Source organism: Poromitra crassiceps (genome assembly GCF_964638095.1).
Source record: "Poromitra crassiceps genome assembly, chromosome: 4".
Lineage (NCBI taxonomy): Eukaryota > Metazoa > Chordata > Actinopteri > Beryciformes > Melamphaidae > Poromitra > Poromitra crassiceps.
This window is the reverse complement of record NC_139626.1, coordinates 28,852,003-28,871,688: the sequence shown is the minus strand read 5'-3', so window position 1 is coordinate 28,871,688 and position 19,686 is coordinate 28,852,003. Positions and strand designations below refer to the sequence as shown.

The window sequence follows — 19,686 nt, the reverse complement described above, 5'->3', positions numbered from 1 at the left end:
AGAGGACTGCGATGCGGGCACCGCAGGATCGAATCCCCCATGAGGTGCTATCTCTTTTCTTTCGATGTAGCAAAAATCGTTGAATCTGGACACGTTGTGGGGAAGTAGAGGAATTACGTCGCTAAGATTTCCATTTGAGATATATAATTAGACCCTGACTAGATGTAGTGGTTTGACGTGCAGCAGACGGTCGTTATACGTGAAAATGTTTGTTGGGTTATTACTGTAGGCTATATTGATACAGCAATGCAACACATTTGATAAAATTATTATTACGATAATATTACCGTCCGTTTAGTACTTTGGTTATTTGTGTATTTCGCTGAGGAAATACTTTGTAGATGGAGCATCTTCAGGCTTCTATGATGAACTTGTCTGAAACTCTGATCGCACTTATTGCATAACAAAGCTCCAATATCCAATGTGTCAGTGAAGAGAGCCCCGGAACAAATTGTAAAATAGGAGAGCAACCCGGACACATTTTTGAGGCGGGCTGGAAACAAACGTAGGCTCCGCGCTGGAGGGAGATTTGACGCCCCTAAGTTTGCTGCTTCGCCAACGTGCTTGTGATTTTTGTCATTATGGAGTTGGGCAGCGACATAAAAACGACACCGAAAGGGTTTCACTGCGACCTGTGTAACGTAAATATACCGAACAGTAAGTAACGTTAGCTAACTCGGCCACATGCAATGCTTACCAGAAACATAAGTTTACAGTAACCAACCACGCTTTGTTTTTGGTCACTAACGCTAAACAAAACTTCCTGGCAGCTATGTTGATGTTACTAGTCAAAGGATTGATCTAATACAATACATATTATGTATGAGTTATTTATCGTGCTTTGGTGTCAATCAAATGTGCATTTCCAATGAATATGGTGCTTGCTTTGCCATTCATTATTCACAGCCTATTCTTGATTGCGGCTGTCATTAGAAATCACCTGTTAAATTCCTGCCAAGATGGCTGTGTGGTGGTGACGGAAGGAGTTTTGCCTGGAAACATCATATTTCTCAATGACTTGTTCAAAAGACATTAAATATGATTAGAAAATAGATATTTCAAATCTATTAATGCCTTCATCACTCCATTGTGCAAAACCAGCATCCAGGCTGGAAATCAGTTTATAATTGGAGTAAAGCTATTTGTTTTTACTAAATAGCAAAGGATGGCAATACTTTTCTCTCTGCTAGAGCCAAGCCTGGATGAGCATGTAAAGGGGCGTAAACACCAGACGTTGAACAGTGTCCGGATCACCAGGAAGACCCAGGAGGAGCACAGTGTGTTCGTCAGCGGCCTGAAGCCTGACACCTCCCAGACGGAGCTAGCTGACTACTTCCAGCAGTTTGGACCAGTCACAGATGTCGTCTTTGATAAAGACAAGGTCAACCTCACAACATTCAGTGACATGCACAGCCGCACAGTTTTTATTTTTGAAGCATCTAAGCTTTTAGGGATGGGTACTTTAAAGTCCCTGGAAACCAAAAATACGTGTGTTTTGAGTTTGTCACACCCCAGGAAAATGTGTTATTAACCACCCAGTCATTCAATTAATAATAATAGCGTCCTTTTTTGCACACTAACACGGGTGGTCCGTGTCCAACGGGAAACAAGTGTAACCAAAGTTTGGCTACATTAAGCTATCGTAGGCTATAGGCCTGTAAGAATATATTACTATAGTAACGATAGAGCAGGGCTAATCTGAGGTGTAGGGGCTGTTCACATATAGGCCTGCATTATGGAGAAGCGTGTGTCTCATTTGCATCAGATTTCCCCATGCATTGTGAAAGTGCGTGTACTCAATGGTAGCAACGTTACTCCTGTCCATCCCTACTAGCTTTGCAGTTTTCGCCCCCAATCCAAGAGATCTGGCAGCCATTTGTGTCGCTGCATATGCAATGTGACTGATGTAGTCTAACTCTTTGAGGCCATTTACACCTGGCATTAACATGCGTTTTCTGCCATCAGATTGCAATCCGATTGTATTTTATTACTTGAAAGTACAGGTGTAAACACCCCCAAAACGCATTGAAGAAGGATTGCAATCTGATCGGCCAAACCACCTCCGGAGGTGGTCAGGGACGCATTATGACAACATTTAACACAAGTGTAAATGCAATGCGTCCTCTCAAAACGCATTCAGCAACTACCATACGGAAATACATAATCTTCGGAAGTCGGTGACGGCGCGCAATTCCCCGGCAGCACCGCACCGGTGTGTGCCCTCATCTCGCTGCTGTGCCAGATGCGCACACACACAGGCAGCCTGTCACCATGGACCGGCTAAAAATTATCTATCTCTCCCCCGCTCCGCTTTTGCACAACAATCGTAGCGTTGCTTCAAAGTTTTGCTGCGGAGGTTTTGCCACGGCTGTAACCACCTGTGTTGCGTTCAGGTAACATCCTAAATTACAATGTTATACAATTGAGAGCATAATTTCTCTTTTATATCAACACTTCTCCTTTGGAAAAGGAGCGGAAAATGAAAGGAAAATGAGGGAGAAAGGGTTCGAACCCTTTCCCCCTCATTTTCCTTTCATATAAAAGAGAAATTATGCTCTCAATTGTATAACATTCTTATTTAGGATGTTACCTGAACGCAACACAGGTGGTTACAGCCAATGACATGCACGGAAAACGTATGTATGTGTGTGTGTGTCTCGGACCCCGTGTCATTGTCAATAAACAGATAAAGAAATAGATGCAGTGCTGCGTGATCGGCCATCGTTTTGTCCAGGTGAAGGGGACGTTCACTGTGCATTTGAGCTTAACAATAACCTCTATTTCCCTGTGCATGTATGAAACATGCATGCACACGTTCAGGGGGCGCGCGCGTGATGACGTTCGACCTGGAGAGCAATCGGATTGCAATCTGTTCACCCAAAACGCATGTTAGTGCCAGGTGTAAATGGAATCAGGCTGAAGTGATAAAATACAATCTGATTGCAATCTGATGGCAGAAAACGCATGTTAATGCCAGGTGTAAATGGCCTCTTTGTCATTCTGCACCCACAGGGTGCGTATGCCATTGTGCAGTTCGATGAGGTAGACGGTACACAGGCAGCCTTGTCCTGTGTCGAGCACCAGATGAAGGGCCTGAAGCTGCGTGTCAAACCGCGAGAGAAGAAGGAATTTAAGCTGATCAAGAAGAAGAAGCACGATTTCCAGAACCTCCAGCTGGTCCTCGAGCGACTCAAACCTAATTTGTGTCAGATGGCGTGTGTAAGCATCTCATTATCAGAACTTTGATAAAAGTACAGTTTTATCTATGTAGTGCTGAGTTCTGAAAACAAAAGATCTAAAGCCAAAAGCCTGGTTGATGCCTTTTTTTTAAATCAGTGTGAGTGGTTCTGCTCATGGTGTAATGGAGGCATGGTCATCAGGAACTTGATAAAGGATTGTGGTCTTGTCCTCTGTCGTCCTCCAGGTGAACGGGCAGATGCAGTGCGTACTGGAGCGATTTGAACTGGGGGAGAATGAGAAGAAAGCCCGTGGTTTGGTGGTACAACTTCTTCAAGAGGTTTTCACAGAGTTCTTTCCAGGTAATCCCCTCCAACACATAGACAGAAACTCAATTTGAAGCCTCATTTTCCTTCCTTTTAATTTTCCTCGTCCCCAGTTTGAGCTATTATGGTACAAAAATGACCACTCTGAGCTCATATATTTGACCCCTTAAACTAGGGCTGCACGATATTGGAAAAAACGGACATTGCGATATTCCCCGCCCCTGCGATATATATTGCTATTGATGATTTTGTAGAGGAGTCCATCTGATTTTGGAGGGGAACTTAGGTATTTTAATGTTTCTCAACCACTGGGCTGTGGCCTACTGGTAGGCCTCAGAGCGTCATCTATCAGGGTGCATACACATTTTGACCAATGGATTTCCATGACTTGCATACATGAAAAAGTGAGTGAGTTATGACATTCTACTTTAAAATGTCACTAGCCTATACTTCACTTAGTGTAATGCAGCCTTTAAAACCAGGGAAAGACAACATGTATGCTGTATCACCATATTACCATATCCAACATCTAAGACCATATAGTCTCATATCACAATATTGATATACAATTGATATATTGCCCACCCCTAATATTGAGTGCCAGAATCTACCTCCCAATGATGCTATTTGCAGAAAAACATTAGATTTAATTGATTATAATCACTGCTTTCAACTTCTTTCGTTCTTCTAATGTTTCAATAAATCAACAATGAAACACCCCTGCCACTTTACACACTTGGTCTGACCCCCCGGAAACCCCCTCCAGAAACTACCAAGTGGTACACTCCGCATCTGGGCAGTTCCGGTTTTTGAGCGCACGGCAGTACAGAGGGACGAGGATTCACATGCAGCCGGCCGGTGACAAACAATTCATTCGTGAAAAGTAATAAATATACATTTAATTGCCCAGATATGTCTCTTGTCTTTTTATTTTCACTGACATGTTTTGTGTAAATGAGTCGCTATGTATGATTAACTCTACCGTAACTGCTATCATGTGATGCGACATCAGAGACTGAAGGGGAGAGACAGCCGCAGTGATAACACGGACAACTTCTCAGTAATCCCGCAAGACCCGCAAGCAAGACCGCAACTTATGACACGAAGGCTAACTTCGTGTCATAAGTTGCGGTCTTGCTTTTTGGTGTTTCAAGAGTTAATATCTTCACTCCACGGACATGTTGAGTTACAGCAGCCAGCCTGCTGTATGCTAGTGCGCTGCAAGCTGTAGACAAGTCCGCCTCCACAATCACATCGTTTACAGACAGGCTACTGTCAGCAACCCATAAGCAAAAATAATTAAATTTAGCTCTCTGTGCATGTTTGTTGTGTTGAAGCTAAGCACTAAATGAGTGAGTACAGTAGCGGGGCGTCTCTCTCCTTTGAGAGAGCCTGCATTTCACACTGTAGGCTCCACCCCTAAAGTGAGAGTTTATCAAGCAACATGACGAGTTAATTTGCTTTTGACATCGCACGTCCTGCGATGTGACTATCGCGCATGCGCACATTGCGATGACGATGTGTAAACGATATATCGTGCAACCCTACCTTAAACAGTGTGATCAATTGTCATCTGAAACCTTCTCATCCTTAATGATAAAGACTTGAGATTTTCCCTCAGACTGACATCCTGTTTTGTTGGCTTGCAGACAGCGAGATCCTGCCATTTGGTTCATCGGTGAACACATTTGGCATCCACTCATGTGATCTAGACCTCTTCCTGGACCTGGAAAACACCAAGGTCTTCCAGGCCCGAGCCAAGTCAACAGAACAGGTCTGCGATCTTGTTTGCTTGCCGTAGTTCTTTTGAAGTCCATGTATTCATTTGGATCGAAATATAGAATCCTGTTCAAAGACTGAAATATGACAGTTTGGAAATGCCGTCAAATTAAAACTCGCTCTTGAAAGCAACCCCAGGCAACTTTGCACATTGACGGCTCAAAATCAAAAAGTAACGTTTGAAAATTCAATACCCAGAATCTTTAGTTTTTATTATATTTTTAGAAATGTTGCCTGGTGCAGTTTTAACCTCTTCATTGTTGTCATCCAAAACGATAAGGTTTTAGATCCAAAATAATGAGAGCCAAATCATCATATGATCTGTTGGAAATGTGTGCGGAGCTCGTTGTATTATGTCTCCCTCGATCCATCCATTCCTCCGTCTCCAGGCGGGAGAAGGCACCTCAGACGACGGCCGCTCCGAGGACTCCATCCTGTCTGATATCGACCTGTCCACCGCCACGCCGGCCGAGGTTCTGGACCTTGTGGCAGCGATCCTGAGGCGATGCGTGCCCAGTGTGCACAAAGTCCAGGTGGTCAGCAGCGCTCGCCTCCCCGTCGTCAAGTTCCATCACCGCGAACTCAACCTCCAGGGGGACATCACCATCAACAACAGGTCAGCCGACTAATGGAAGTTTTCTTTGACACCGGGTTGAATTCCTCTGCATCCGAGACTGTTTTGGATTTAATCTATGCAGTATATTTATGTTTTCTCTAAAACTATATTACAATCTCTTTTATCCCTAGGCAGCATTAGGAGTCTGAAGAGATCTAATTTTTCTATTTCTTCTTTTAAACTTTTTTGTACCTCACCTGTCGAGGGACTACGGATGGAAATTAGCTAAGGCTATAATCCGGCACATTTACATGCAAATGTTCATTAATGCTGCACTGTCCCTGAAATAAAAAAATAAATAAAATAAATCTAGTGAGTAATGTTTACTGTGTAGATTTACTGTACAGTTTCCTTGCCTCCTATTCTCTGTCCCTCACTAGACTGGCTGTAAGGAACACCCGCTTCCTCCAGCTGTGTTCAGGGATGGATGCCAGGCTGAGGCCCCTGGTTTACACCATCCGCTACTGGGCCAAGCAGAAACGGCTAGCTGGTAAGACACATTCAACAGCACCTCAGAGGAGACAGATGAGACATAGACCCTAAAGCTGCGTTCACACCGGCCTATTAAAGCTTTTCGCTGGCATCGAGTTTACATACAAAATCAATGCAAACGAGCGATTGAGCGTATATTCGCCCGGGAGAAAAATCGCTGGGCGTCCGAGCGACAGAGACAGAGCGATAGGGAGAAAATACGCTCGTCGCCCGAGATGAAATATCCCAACTCGAGCGAAATTACGCTGGCATCAGTCGCTCGCTGTTCAACGCTGATTGGCTGCCATGTGAGAGTGAGTCAAGGATCACACGGGCTTGGAACAAACCGCTGGTTTATTGTGTGGCAACAAACCGCATTGACAGCTGATTGACAGCTGACATGAAGTGAAGTCTGTACTACCGGTATAGAGCTCGCATTAGGAGCACGCTGTTAGGCCTAGCTTGTAAACAACTACGGTGGCTCGTAGTGGACACATATCATGACATTGCGTAACGTTATAGCCCCCAGATGTCCGTCAATTATTGTGCCTATTGATGAGCGATTTAAACAGAGCGACAGAGCGATTCCAAAGGCTTCAGTCGAGCGACAGAGAGAAAAATAAATATCTCGGTGTGAACACAGCTTAACACTATAAAAGGATGGATCAGATTAAAAGGCAAAAGTGATCCTACATTATTCAGCACTATTCTAATGTGTAGCATCAATTCTGTGTTTCTAATCAAATCAAATAAAAGAATGCCGGATCTGACCAAAGATCAGTAGGCTTTACCATCTGTGCACGTGCATTGTTATTTCATTCTTTGGTCAACAGGGGGCAGTAGAACCACACTTGTCCCTTCCTTGCTGATCTTGTCTGGGATCTGTCTGGACAGATCGATTTGTGCTTCCAGTTTATTGCCTTCACATAAAGGCTACGGTCAAAGTAAACGAAGCACAAGTCCAGCTACACTGAAGGATTATGGATGTGCTGCACTCATGTGTGGTTTGTTCCACTTCTGTGGAATCAAATCAAAGTTTCCCGCACATTTACACAAATTCCAATTCCCAGTAAGGTTAACTCTGAGAAATCTCCTTCAGCCCATCACCCATGTCTTTCTTTCCCCTTGATGATGAGCCAGTAGCCTCCAGGTTGACCGTGCCCTTTTCAGCAAAGCCCATGTGCTCGATTACTTAAGGAGAATAAACGTATCTGCTCCATGTTTCAGTCACCACATATGATCCAAATGTAACCTTTACTGGACATTCTTTCCCCCAGTATCACAAATCACAAATGGCGGGCTGCGATTATTTATGTATTGATTACCATTAACGCCTGTAGGAGATAAGTGAACCAGACATGCCCAAAAAAAGCCCCCTACATTACAGAAGGGTTTATTAATTTCTTTAAGTCATCATTGAAGTTTGATCTTATTGAACACATTGTTGACATCATACTTGCTTGTTATGTCTGTGTGTAGGTAACCCCAGTGGTGCCGGTCCTCTGCTCAACAACTACGCTCTGACGCTGCTGGTCATCTTCTTCCTGCAAAACTGTGAACCTCCTGTCCTCCACACCTTGGACCAGCTCAAAGACATGGCCTGTAAGTGCAGCACCACCCTTCCACCCCCAAAAGTGTCAACACTCATTGTTATGTTGCGTTTGTTTATTACTGGCAAGTGGCAAATTACCAGTTGCTACTAGCAAAAAATCTAATAAAACGCCACGTTAACTGGGAGGTATGATTTCTCAACCCCCAGTTGCTCCCATCGCGTCAATTTGACGTCATTTCAACATGGAACCCACGATTGTAAGAATTTAAAACACTTTTTCGACACTTTTTCTTTTTCTTTTCAACAATAGAAAGCTTTCAGACCAATCAGCATACCAATACAATAGATGGTTAAACCCATGCAACTAAACGTTAAAGTCCCTGGAAACCAGAAATATTTTATTATTATTTAGCATTTTGAGTTCATCACATCACAGGAGCCTATGTTAATAAGCCACGATGATGAACGTCGCAAAGTATATAAATTTAGGTTTGACAGTCTGGCAAAAGTAATGAGAATCAATTATTTTTTAGAGTGTATTTTCTCCCGCGGACTGTGTGGGCGTGTCCCGTCTGCAGCAGGGAAATTTCCCTCTCTCTCTCGGAGAGAGAGAGAGATTGTGTGTGTGTGTGTGTGTGTGTGTGTGTGTGTGTGTGTGTGTGTGTGTGTGTGTGTGTGTGTGTGTGTGTGTGTGTGTGTGTGTGTGTGCGTGCGTGCGTGCGTGCGTGTGTGTGTGTGTTGCTTCGCGCATAGCGTACTGACTGACGGTCATCTGTCTATCTGTCTGCACGCGCGCACACACACACCACACACACAGCAGCGCTGTGCACTTGCAGGCAGAGGAGAGAGCTCTCCCTCAAGGTTTCTACACACCGCCGACGAGTAAGCGATAAACTCACAGATAGATAGATAGATAGATAGATAGATGTTGGTTCTTAAAAGAGCCTTTGTGTTGACGCAATGCGTAGTTAGCTAGCTGCGAAAAGGTGTGGGACCACTAGAACTCTGAAGAGAGATGGAGGCAGAATGTGCGAGACTGCGGGTTGCGCGTGTACAAAGGTTATATAGAGCTTATGACGTCATAAGCTCCTGCATTTTAGCACCTCGCGCACTGCTCTCTTCAATGAGGAAGTATCTTGTAGAATCTTGTAGAAAAGTGTCGATTTTAAGGCTTTGGGTTGAAAGTAATGCATAATAATTTCGGAGACACACAATTACTAACATAAGACCCTAAATAACATAGTTAGAACGTTTTTGTGGATTTTGGTTTCCAGGGACTTTAATGTTATTAGCTGTTAGCTTAGACGGCTAACTAGACGGCTATTAGCATCCATGGTTTTGCGACTTCAAGCCTGAAGATCGAAGGCACGTAGGAGTTGGAGATGACGTGTTTTCCACTTGCCAGCTCCTACCATAAGCCATTGCAGCATTATTCCACCACCCAGTTTGTCTGACCTCACTTGAAAAAGAGGTGATATGTGGAAGTGAAAGCATTTAACCCATTGATACCTGATGCAGCATTTGCGTGTATATCCCTCATTTGTGTGTATCCCTTTAAGACCGCGAACCGCATCACGCGGTTCGCGGTCTTAAAGGGATACACACACAAATGCTGCATCAGGTATCAATGGGTTAAACTGCAGATTAGACTGCACAGAGCAATCAAAGTGCATGTGTGTGTGTGTGTGTGTGTGTGTGTGTGTGTGTGTGTGTGTGTGTGTGTGTGCATGTGTGCATTGGATGTGTTAAATCTATATATTTAACTTTTAGACTTGAGCTTCATAGAGTACCGCAGGGATGACGTATTTTTGTAGGCTTTATCCAGAAATCGCCACCATTTGGTTCGTCAGTGGAAAAGTCTGTGGGGTTTTAGAATCGGGATTTCACATAAAATTAGGTCTGTGGTTAACAAAAGTTGATGGGTACGCGAATTTGGGTTCAGCATGATACTCTTCACAAACGTGAATCACTTTTATGCCTTTTTGAAGCGTTTTTATAAAAATTGCGTGTAAAAAATAAAATAAAATGCGTATTTACGTTCCAAAAGTTATTCATGTTTGTGAAGATTATCATGCAGAACCCAAATTCGCGTTCCCATAAACTTTTGTTAACCAAATACCTTATTTTATGCATTTAAGCGAAACCCCCATGTTAAATCCCATAGACTCTTCCACTGAAGAACCCGGAAGTATACTTCCGGACTCATTCCTGCGGCTCTCTATTTCCTGAAACATCATACTGATGTTACCGATGGTAGCAAATGATAGCAAACATGCCCATGTAGTGAAAAATGCATTGACAGTTTACTGTGATTTGACTCATGGCATGTGTAATTGTCTTCCAGGTGAGGAGGAAGAGTGTGTTATTGAAGGCTGGAACTGCACCTTCCCCAGTCAGCCTATAGCTGTGCCCCCCAGCAACAACACCCAGGACCTCTGTAAGTTACTCCCCAGTCAGGCTATAGCTGTGCCCCCCAGCAACAACACCCAGGACCTCTGTAAGTTACTCCCCAGTCAGGCTATAGCTGTGCCCCCCAGCAACAACACCCAGGACCTCTGTAAGTTACTCCCCAGTCAGGCTATAGCTGTGCCCCCCAGCAACAACACCCAGGACCTCTGTAAGTTACTCCTCCGTCAGGCTATAGCTGTGCCCCCCAGCAACAACACCCAGGACCTCTGTAAGTTACTCCTCCGTCAGGCTATAGCTGTGCCCCCCAGCAACAACACCCAGGACCTCTGTAAGTTACTCCCCAGTCAGGCTATAGTTGTGCCCCCCAGCAACAACACCCAGGACCTCTGTAAGTTACTCCTCAGTCAGGCTATAGCTGTGCCCCCCAGCAACAACACCCAGGACCTCTGTAAGTTACTCCCCAGTCAGGCTATAGCTGTGCCCCCCAGCAACAACACCCAGGACCTCTGTAAGTTACTCCCCAGTCAGGCTATAGTTGTGCCCCCCAGCAACAACACCCAGGACCTCTGTAAGTTACTCCTCAGTCAGGCTATAGCTGTGCCCCCCAGCAACAACACCCAGGACCTCTGTAAGTTACTCCCCAGTCAGGCTATAGCTGTGCCCCCCAGCAACAACACCCAGGACCTCTGTAAGTTACTCCTCAGTCAGGCTATAGCTGTGCCCCCCAGCAACAACACCCAGGACCTCTGTAAGTTACTCCCCAGTCAGGCTATAGCTGTGCCCCCCAGCAACAACACCCAGGACCTCTGTAAGTTACTCCCCAGTCAGCCTATAGCTGTGCCCCCCAGCAACAACACCCAGGACCTCTGTAAGTTACTCACATCATTATATTGTGAGACAAGGGCGTTGCTTTTTACTCAGATTTTCAATTTGTGTACTGTGTTTTTACATAACTTAGCTTGGAATACAACGTCATATAACTTCTCAAATTAGACTTTATCAATTATTGAAGCAAGTCTGCATCACCATTGCAGACCCTAAATGTCACCCACTCTCTTGAACATGTTGTCTGTCTCTCCAGGCATCCTGCTGCCCGCCTTCTTCTCCTTCTATGGCGAGTTTGATTTTGCGAGTAGCGTGATCTCTCTCAGAGAGGGCCGTGCACTCCCGATCACCGCCTTCCTGAGCCAGGAGAAGGAGGAGGAGCTCATGCAACAGGACCAGCCCACCAGGCCCCAACGCCACGCTCCTAAATTGGGCCCCCTCAACCTGCTCGACCCCTTTGAGCTCCACCACAACGTGGCCGGAAACCTGACGCAGCGCTCCCAGGACAGCTTCCAGATGGAGTGCCAGGAGGCTGCCAAGTACTGCCGCAGCCTGCAGTACCAGCGCAAATCCACCAAGGGGAAGTCCTGGGGGCTGGTGCGCCTCTTCACGCTCCACGACGAGGTGCCACGTCGCAAGAGCCAACAGGAAGCTGCAGAGAAAGAGCTGAGCATCAGCGTTCCCTTCAAATTAGCCTCACTCCCGGAGGTGTTGCGTAAGCAGCTCCACATGGCTGGAGACGGCTTCCGGCTGCTGTGGTTCCAGAGGGTTTGCTCTGCAGTGGAGGGCGTTTTCCAGAAGGTTCTCCAGTGTTCTCCTGCTCCCTCCATGGACTCGGTCTTCGGGGAGGATTCAGGCGTTGCGGAGGCCATCATGGAGACCTCCTCCACCGACCTCAACATGACGACAAGCGACTGTGGCGCCAGCGTTACCTCCTCCGGTGAGGCCAGCCCTGTAGTCGGAGCCAAGAGGCCACTGTCTTCTGGCAGCGACGCCTCCGTGTCGCCCCACGGGAAGAAGCCTCGGCTAGAGAGCGGGTCCGACCCCGATTGCCCTCGCTGGAGCTGGGTCCAAACGCACATGGTGTGGGCGGGCCGCAGGAAAGTGAGAAGGGAGCTGACCAAAGAGGCGGACACGGGGCAAGAGGGCAGCTGTGTGGAGCTGGAGTGCCAGGTCACCGCGCACATCATGGACAAAGAAGCACAGGTCAAAGAGCCCCTGCACTTCAAGGTTCAGTCCCAGATAGTCGGTGAGACGGAAAGCACAAGGGCTGTCCTCAAGTTCCAGCCAAGCAGTGACAAGGCAGGAGTTTTTCAGGACTTCTTTCATTTCCTGGAAGTCTTCTTGCCCAAGATGGTGGATACCTTACTAGAAGAAATATAGAGCAAAATGGAACACTTCTCCAGAAAAGATTTTTTTTGTTATTTTTTTGTTAAGAAAAGTCAAAGGATGTGTTTTGAATCATGAATGCCTTTTCTCCAACTCAAATGAATCCCATGAGTGTATCATGAAAGAGCATATTAAGTAAAAGGGCTTTATTTTATTGATGACGGGCCATAATAATGATGATGTAAATACTGGCTTTGCTGTCAGATTGTTGAGTTTATTTGTTATCTTTGTAGTTCTGGGTTTGTTTTGTGTTTCAGAATTCCTGATGAAGCCCACTCAATTATGTTTCAAACTTGTTTGGGATGTGGGGGCGTCTGGGTAGTGTCGTCTCCTCTCCTGCCACCGTGGAGACCCGCTTGTTCGGCTTGGTCAGACGATCTACTTCCTACAGACACAATGAGGTGAACTGTGGGGAATAGCGTGATCGTTCAACACGCTACGTCCTGCTGGTGAAACTCCTCGCTATCAGGTGAAAAGAAGCTGCTGCACATGTATCCGAGGAAGCATGTGCTAGTCTACAACTTTCCCCAGATCGGCAGAGGGGGTGGAGCTACGGCCGGGACAGCAGGGGGAATTGGCCAAGTACAATTGGGGAGAAAACACCTAATTTTGTCCAACAGATGCTGACATTTTCAGTGGCATTTTCTTGGCCATTGTAAGCTGCAGCCTTTGCCTTTCTTGACTCTTCCTTTTTTTACTTCAACTGGAGCAGGTTCAGCACTGACAACCTTTTCGTCCACGATCTTCTCGATGCTGCTTGGCACAACTGTGACATCTGTTGTGGGCTTTGTTGCTGCCTTTCGTCCCTTTCTGGCACGCTCTATTGAAACCTCCACATTCTTGTCTTTGCTCAGCTTTCCAGCCGCTCGAGAAGCCGGCGTGGCAGAATCAGCATCATCCATGTTCTCTTCAATCTCTGTCTTATGTTGAGTTTTGTCCACCGGCACCTCAGCAATTAACTCCACCTCTTCAATGACTTTTCCTTGTTTTCCTCTTCTACCCTGCGTAGGTTTCTCTGTGAGCTTTACCTGGACTTCTGTGGATTCAACAGGGGCTACGAGCTCGGTCTCCTGTTTTCTTTTTCGCCCTCCTCTTCTGGGTTTCTGAGCCAGTTCCACCGGAGCCTTTTCATGCACCTCCTCCACTGTTTCAGCAGGAGTAGCCAAACTTGCAGACTGAATGGGGATCTCCTCAGTGGACTTGACTGAATCTTGTTTAGTTGTCCTTGTTCTTCTTGCTTTAGTGGCAACAAGTGGAGCCTCCACTTTCTCCATGACAGGAATTTCAACCATTTGGGCTTCTAGTTCTCTCTGCTCAACGGGGTCTTGTCTGACTTTTCTTGTTTTCCTTGATTTCTCCTGGGACACAGTCTCACAAGGTTTACCAAAAACTGTGACCACCATAAAATGCCCTTAGGTCAAATATAGCATTGATTTATCATCTTGCTTTAGGAATACACAGATATAACGTCAGGCAATATTTTATTTTTCTGCTATAACTTTAGCTTCCTGAAAACCCCTCTAGTAATGAAATTTCACCTTGACTCCATTCACTGTATATATTTAAATAATGTCAACCATTACTCTGCCACAAAAATGAATAATCTAGTCTCCACAAACTAGTAGAAGCTTAACCTTAAGTGTAAATGTTCTCACATTTGTCTAGCAACAAGTGGCTATAAAATCATGACTTCATACCACAGCATTTAGGCACAGCGGCTATGACAAAAATGAGCATTCAGAATCTTTTAATATGCAAAACTATTAAAACGAATGATTAAAACACAAAATATTTTCAGAAATTGAGTTAAAAAAAAAATACCCGTAAAAACAAGATTCACTAACATAATTAAGAGCAGAGCTTGATTTAAAACAAACTCTAAAACAGCTGTTTCCAACCTTTTCCTAGTCAAGGCCCACTTAAAAAAATTCAAAAAATGTTTACGGCCCGAACAGTATGAGGCCAAATAAATGCTTCTCAGAACAGTTGATTTTAATGATAAAAATAACTGCCCATCAGCACCACTCAGAAACTGCAGGCATTCTAACAATAAGCATAGCAAGATACAACGTTGTAAAGAAACACAACAACAAAACAAACTTCTATTTCTTAGCTGCCCGTGTTTTGCGGGTTCTGGGCTGCGCCTCAGCCTCAGCAACCTCAGCAGCTGGGGTGACTGCCTCAGCAGCCTTTGCCCCCCGCCTGGCTCTCTTGACAGGCACGGATGGAACAGCAGAGAGATCTGAGAGATCCTCCTCTTCAGCTTTGTTTGCACTTCGTAATGCTTTCCTCTTGTTTCCAGGTTTAGTAGAAACCTCAGAAGCAGAGGGCACATTGGATTCTGTTTCCTGAAGGCCCCTTTTGGTGGGGGTCCCCGTCCCCGGTAAGGCTTCGTCTTGTTGTCCGAGTTTCGTCTTCCTGCCTCGACTTGCGTTCAGAACAGGCCTTGGGGTTGTCAAATATGTCACTGACAAATCATCTTTCCAGTTGACAGATTTTTTGGGCAATTTTGTGTCATCCACAACAGCATTGCTGACATCTTCAGTGGCCTTTTCTTGGCCACTGTAAGCTGCAGCCTTTGCCTTTCTCAAGACTCTTCCTTTTTTTACTTCAACTGGAGCAGGTTCAGCATTGACAACCTTTTCGTCCACGATCTTCTCGATCGCACGTTTTCCTCTTCTACCCTGCGTAGGTTTCCCTGTGAGTTTGACCTGGACTTCTGTGGATTCAACAGGGGCTACGGGCTCTGTCTCCTGTTTACTTTTTGGCCCTCCTCTTCTGGGTTTCTCAGCCAGTTCCACAGGAGCCTTTTCATCCACCTCCTCCACTGTTTCAGCAGGAGTAGCCAAACTTGCAGACTGAATGGGGATCTCCTCAGTGGTCTTGACTGAAACTTGTTTAGTTGTCCTTGTTCTTCTTGCTTTAGAGGTAACAAGTGGAGCCATTTGGGCTTCTAGTTCTCTCTGCTCAATGGGGTCTTGTCTGGCTTTTCTTGTTCTCCTTGATTTCTCCTGGGACAGAGTCTCAACAGTTTCAACCTCTTTTTGCTGTTTGGCATTTCTTCCCCTCTTAGCCCTGACTAGGGCTTGGGACTCCTGCTTAGTTTCAACAGCACTGACTGTATCTTCCACCACCTCGTTATGTCGAACAGATTCTTGTTTCATGTTTTTTCCTCTTGGGTTTTCTGCAGCGGTGATGGGAACGGCTTTGTCAGGCTGAATACCCCCCCGCATCCCCCCCATTTTTTTAAATAATAATTATAATTGTTCCATGTGTGGCTTGGTTTTTAGTTTTAGCGAATCTCTCTTTTAAAATGATGCTCTTAAATGACATGGGTTGACGGGAAACTTCAGTGGCAGACATTCACATCATCCAATGTTGGAATCCCATGCTCTTGGAATGAATAAAAAAATGTGTTAACCTTTCCTGATTTCAGTTAATTGTGATGATTCAGAACAACCTGAGCATGAATATATGTTTGCCTTCAGTCCCTGTCTGCATAACCTTTTCAACAATCCACACATTATGGGGTGTTGCTGAATATTGAGTCTGCCGGTATTATAGTTGTTACATAGTGGATTATAGTCCTTACAGGCTCGGCGCCAAAACCGTCTCATCGCCTCAACGTGTGGCGTGGGCTGCCAGGGGACGGCCGTGGAGCGGAGCCTCAACGTGTGGCGTGGGCTGCCAGGGGACGGCCGTGGAGCGGAGCTCTTATCCAGTCAGGTCTTTGCTCACAAGACTCCGACAGATGAGAGTAATTACTCAGGCGGACAGACTGCTTTATTACGAGCTGGAGCTGAGGGATGCACAGAGTCCCATGTGCTGATTAACATCGTTCATCTCACTTTGAAGGGGACATGGAGACGAGGGCCAGAAGGTTAGACGCGCCTATGGAGGATGGAGATTACTGTCGTGATGAAGAGGCTTACTTCATGTTGATTTGCTGCTCGTTCCCATTATTCATACACTGTTTGATTTGCCCTGAAGATTAAACCCCATGGCACACTAATGAAACACGTTTGATTGATTGATGTGCCATGGGCTAAACCTTAGCCACCTTAGCCGCTGACAGATTGAACATGTTGAATCTGACCAAACATCTCCAAGCAAGGACAGACAGCCATGGCACACCAAACAAACATCTGTGTGTGTTGTAGAATGTTTGATTGGTGTGCCATGGGCTTCAAAGATACATCTTGGTTTACATCTTTATGTGATGGATGAGGTTTGACTGAAATCACAATGTGTTGCTTGGTTCACTGGTAGTAATACAAACGGGACGGGGGGGGGGAGTTAGTCGTTTAGTCGATTGACATTAAAAAAAAATCCATTAATATTCTTTTAATCCATTGTTTTAGTCATACTGTATATCAATTAAAAATACCAAGAAATTGCTGGTACAGCCTCACAAATGCTGATTTGCTGCTATATATTAAGCTATTTAAGAATGACTTTGGGCTCTGGGAACTATTTTATATTAATAATATATTTATTATTATTTATAGACTCAATGATTAATGGATTAATTGAAAAGGTAATTAATAGACTAATCCATAATGAAAATAATTGTTGGTTGCAGTCCTAGTTTTATGCTAGAGAAGTATACTTTATTTGTGCCCAAAATTAGAGATATACCATAGCATGTTTTCTTTTATGACTTGAATCATCTGAGTGGTTGGCTATTTTTTTTTGCTACTTATGTTTTTACGAATCATGTTTTACAGTTTCACTTGGGACAAAGAACTAGCTGAGCATGATTTAAAAAGAAAAAGTGTGAGACCGCCAAAGACCAACTGCTCTCATCCCTGTGTGTGTGTGTGTGTGTGTGTGTGTGTGTGTGGTCATTTTGCTGGCATGGTTTGGGTCAACTGTCCCCTTAGACTAGAGGGAAGGTCACTGAAAAGCAATCTAAAGTTATGAGTGATCTTCTTGATCCTACGATGATACAGTTCCATCCTGATGTGAGTGGCCTCTTCCAGGATGACGATGCCCCTTTCCACGTGGCACGAGGGCTCACTGAATGCTATGTTGAGTATGATCTGAAAACCACTGTTTTATGAATGGAAGATCTACAAAACTGTCACAACTTAGTAGCTTGTGTTTCTGTAGAATTAGGCAATGGTGCCATCTGACTGATTTCCTACCCATTACATTCAATATTGATTGTAGTTTGGTTGGCTCTGCCCCAAACGGTTATACAGTATGATCAATGAGAAAATATCATGGCATGCATAAACTGCTGTGCTGCCATGAGACGTGTATGTTGCCTTATTAAGCTATTTAAATTGGTTTTGACAGTTTTGCACAACCTCTTTAATTTTCAATTCAACTCAAATTGCTTTATTGGCATAACAATATGAAAGCATCGAGAAACAATGAAACAAAATAATGATTACATTACACACATTACACAATAATACACATTACACAATAATACACATTACAATGAGATCGATACATACAGTATGAGTTATACAGTGTTCACACACGTAGAAACCTGTCTTTTTTTTATCACGTTTTTTTTATGCCTGTATGGACGCCCGACCAAGCCGGTGCCAACACGGGGGCTCGAACCTACGATCTTTTCTTGATGTCACAGCCCTTTTCCTCCACTGACACCCCGGGACACTGCTATCAGCATCCTCCTCAGACATGCTCCTACTCTCACTCTGTCGCACCTCTGAGCAGCAGAGTGACAGTGACACTCTCACTCTGTCACACCTCCGAGCAGCAGAGTGACAGTGACACTCTCACTCTGTCACACCTCCGAGCACCAGAGTGACAGTGACACTCACTCTGTCACACCGAGCAGCAGAGTGACAGTGACACTCTCACTCTGTCACACCTCCGAGCAGCAGTGACAGTGACACTCTCTGTCACACCTCCGAGCAGCAGAGTGACAGTGACACTCTCACTCTGTCACACCTCTGAGCAGCAGTGAGTCTGTCACACCTCCGAGCAGCAGAGTGACAGTGACACTCTCACTCTGTCACACCTCTGAGCAGCAGAGTGAGTGACACACTCACTCTGTCACACCTCCGAGCAGCAGAGTGACAGTGACACTCTCACTCTGTCACACCTCTGAGCAGCAGAGTGACAGTGACACACTCACTCTGTCACACCTCTGAGCAGCAGAGTGAGTGACACACTCACTCTGTCACACCTCCGAGCAGCAGAGTGACAGTCACACTCTCACTCTGTCACACCTCCGAGCACCAGAGTGACAGTGACACTCTCACTCTGTCACACCTCCGAGCACCAGAGTGACAGTGACACACTCACTCTGTCACACCTCTGAGCAGCAGTGACAGTGACACTCACTCTGTCACACCTCTGAGCAGCAGAGTGACAGTGACACTCACTCTGTCACACCTCCGAGCAGCAGAGTGACAGTGACACACTCACTCTGTCACACCTCCGAGCAGCAGAGTGACAGTGACACACTCTGTCACACCTGAGCAGCAGAGTGACAGTGACACTCTCACTCTGTCACACCTCTGAGCAGCAGAGTGACAGTGACACACTCACTCTGTCACACCTCTGAGCAGCAGAGTGAGTGACACACTCACTCTGTCACACCTCCGAGCAGCAGAGTGACAGTCACACTCTCACTCTGTCACACCTCCGAGCACCAGAGTGACAGTGACACTCTCACTCTGTCACACCTCCGAGCACCAGAGTGACAGTGACACACTCACTCTGTCACACCTCTGAGCAGCAGTGACAGTGACACTCTCACTCTGTCACACCTCTGAGCAGCAGAGTGACAGTGACACTCACTCTGTCACACCTCCGAGCAGCAGAGTGACAGTGACACACTCACTCTGTCACACCTCCGAGCAGCAGAGTGACAGTGACACACTCACTCTGTCACACCTCCGAGCAGCAGAGTGACAGTGACACTCTCACTCTGTCACACCTCCGAGCAGCAGAGTGACAGTGACACACTCACTCTGTCACACCTCCGAGCACCAGAGTGACAGTGACACTCTCACTCTGTCACACCTCCGAGCAGCAGAGTGACAGTGACACTCTCACTCTGTCACACCTCCGAGCAGCAGAGTGACAGTGACACTTTCACTCTGTCACACCGAGCAGCAGAGTGACAGTGACACTCTCACTCTGTCACACCTCCGAGC

The 19,686-nt window shown here is 45.6% G+C and overlaps 1 protein-coding gene across 1 annotated transcript; it reads left to right on the top strand.

Moving 5' to 3' along the window:
- Positions 1-535: 535 nt before the first annotated feature.
- Positions 536-12,538, top strand: tut1 (terminal uridylyl transferase 1, U6 snRNA-specific; the record flags this gene model as incomplete). The annotated part of the gene is made up of 10 exons (XM_083635867.1): positions 536-657; positions 1,191-1,381; positions 3,013-3,219; positions 3,425-3,539; positions 5,153-5,277; positions 5,672-5,898; positions 6,279-6,388; positions 7,849-7,971; positions 10,266-10,358; positions 11,412-12,538. The coding sequence occupies exons 1-10, from the start codon at positions 582-584 to the stop codon at positions 12,536-12,538; spliced, it is 2,394 nt and encodes a 797-aa protein (XP_083491993.1). The 5' UTR covers positions 536-581.
- Positions 12,539-19,686: the final 7,148 nt, after the last annotated feature.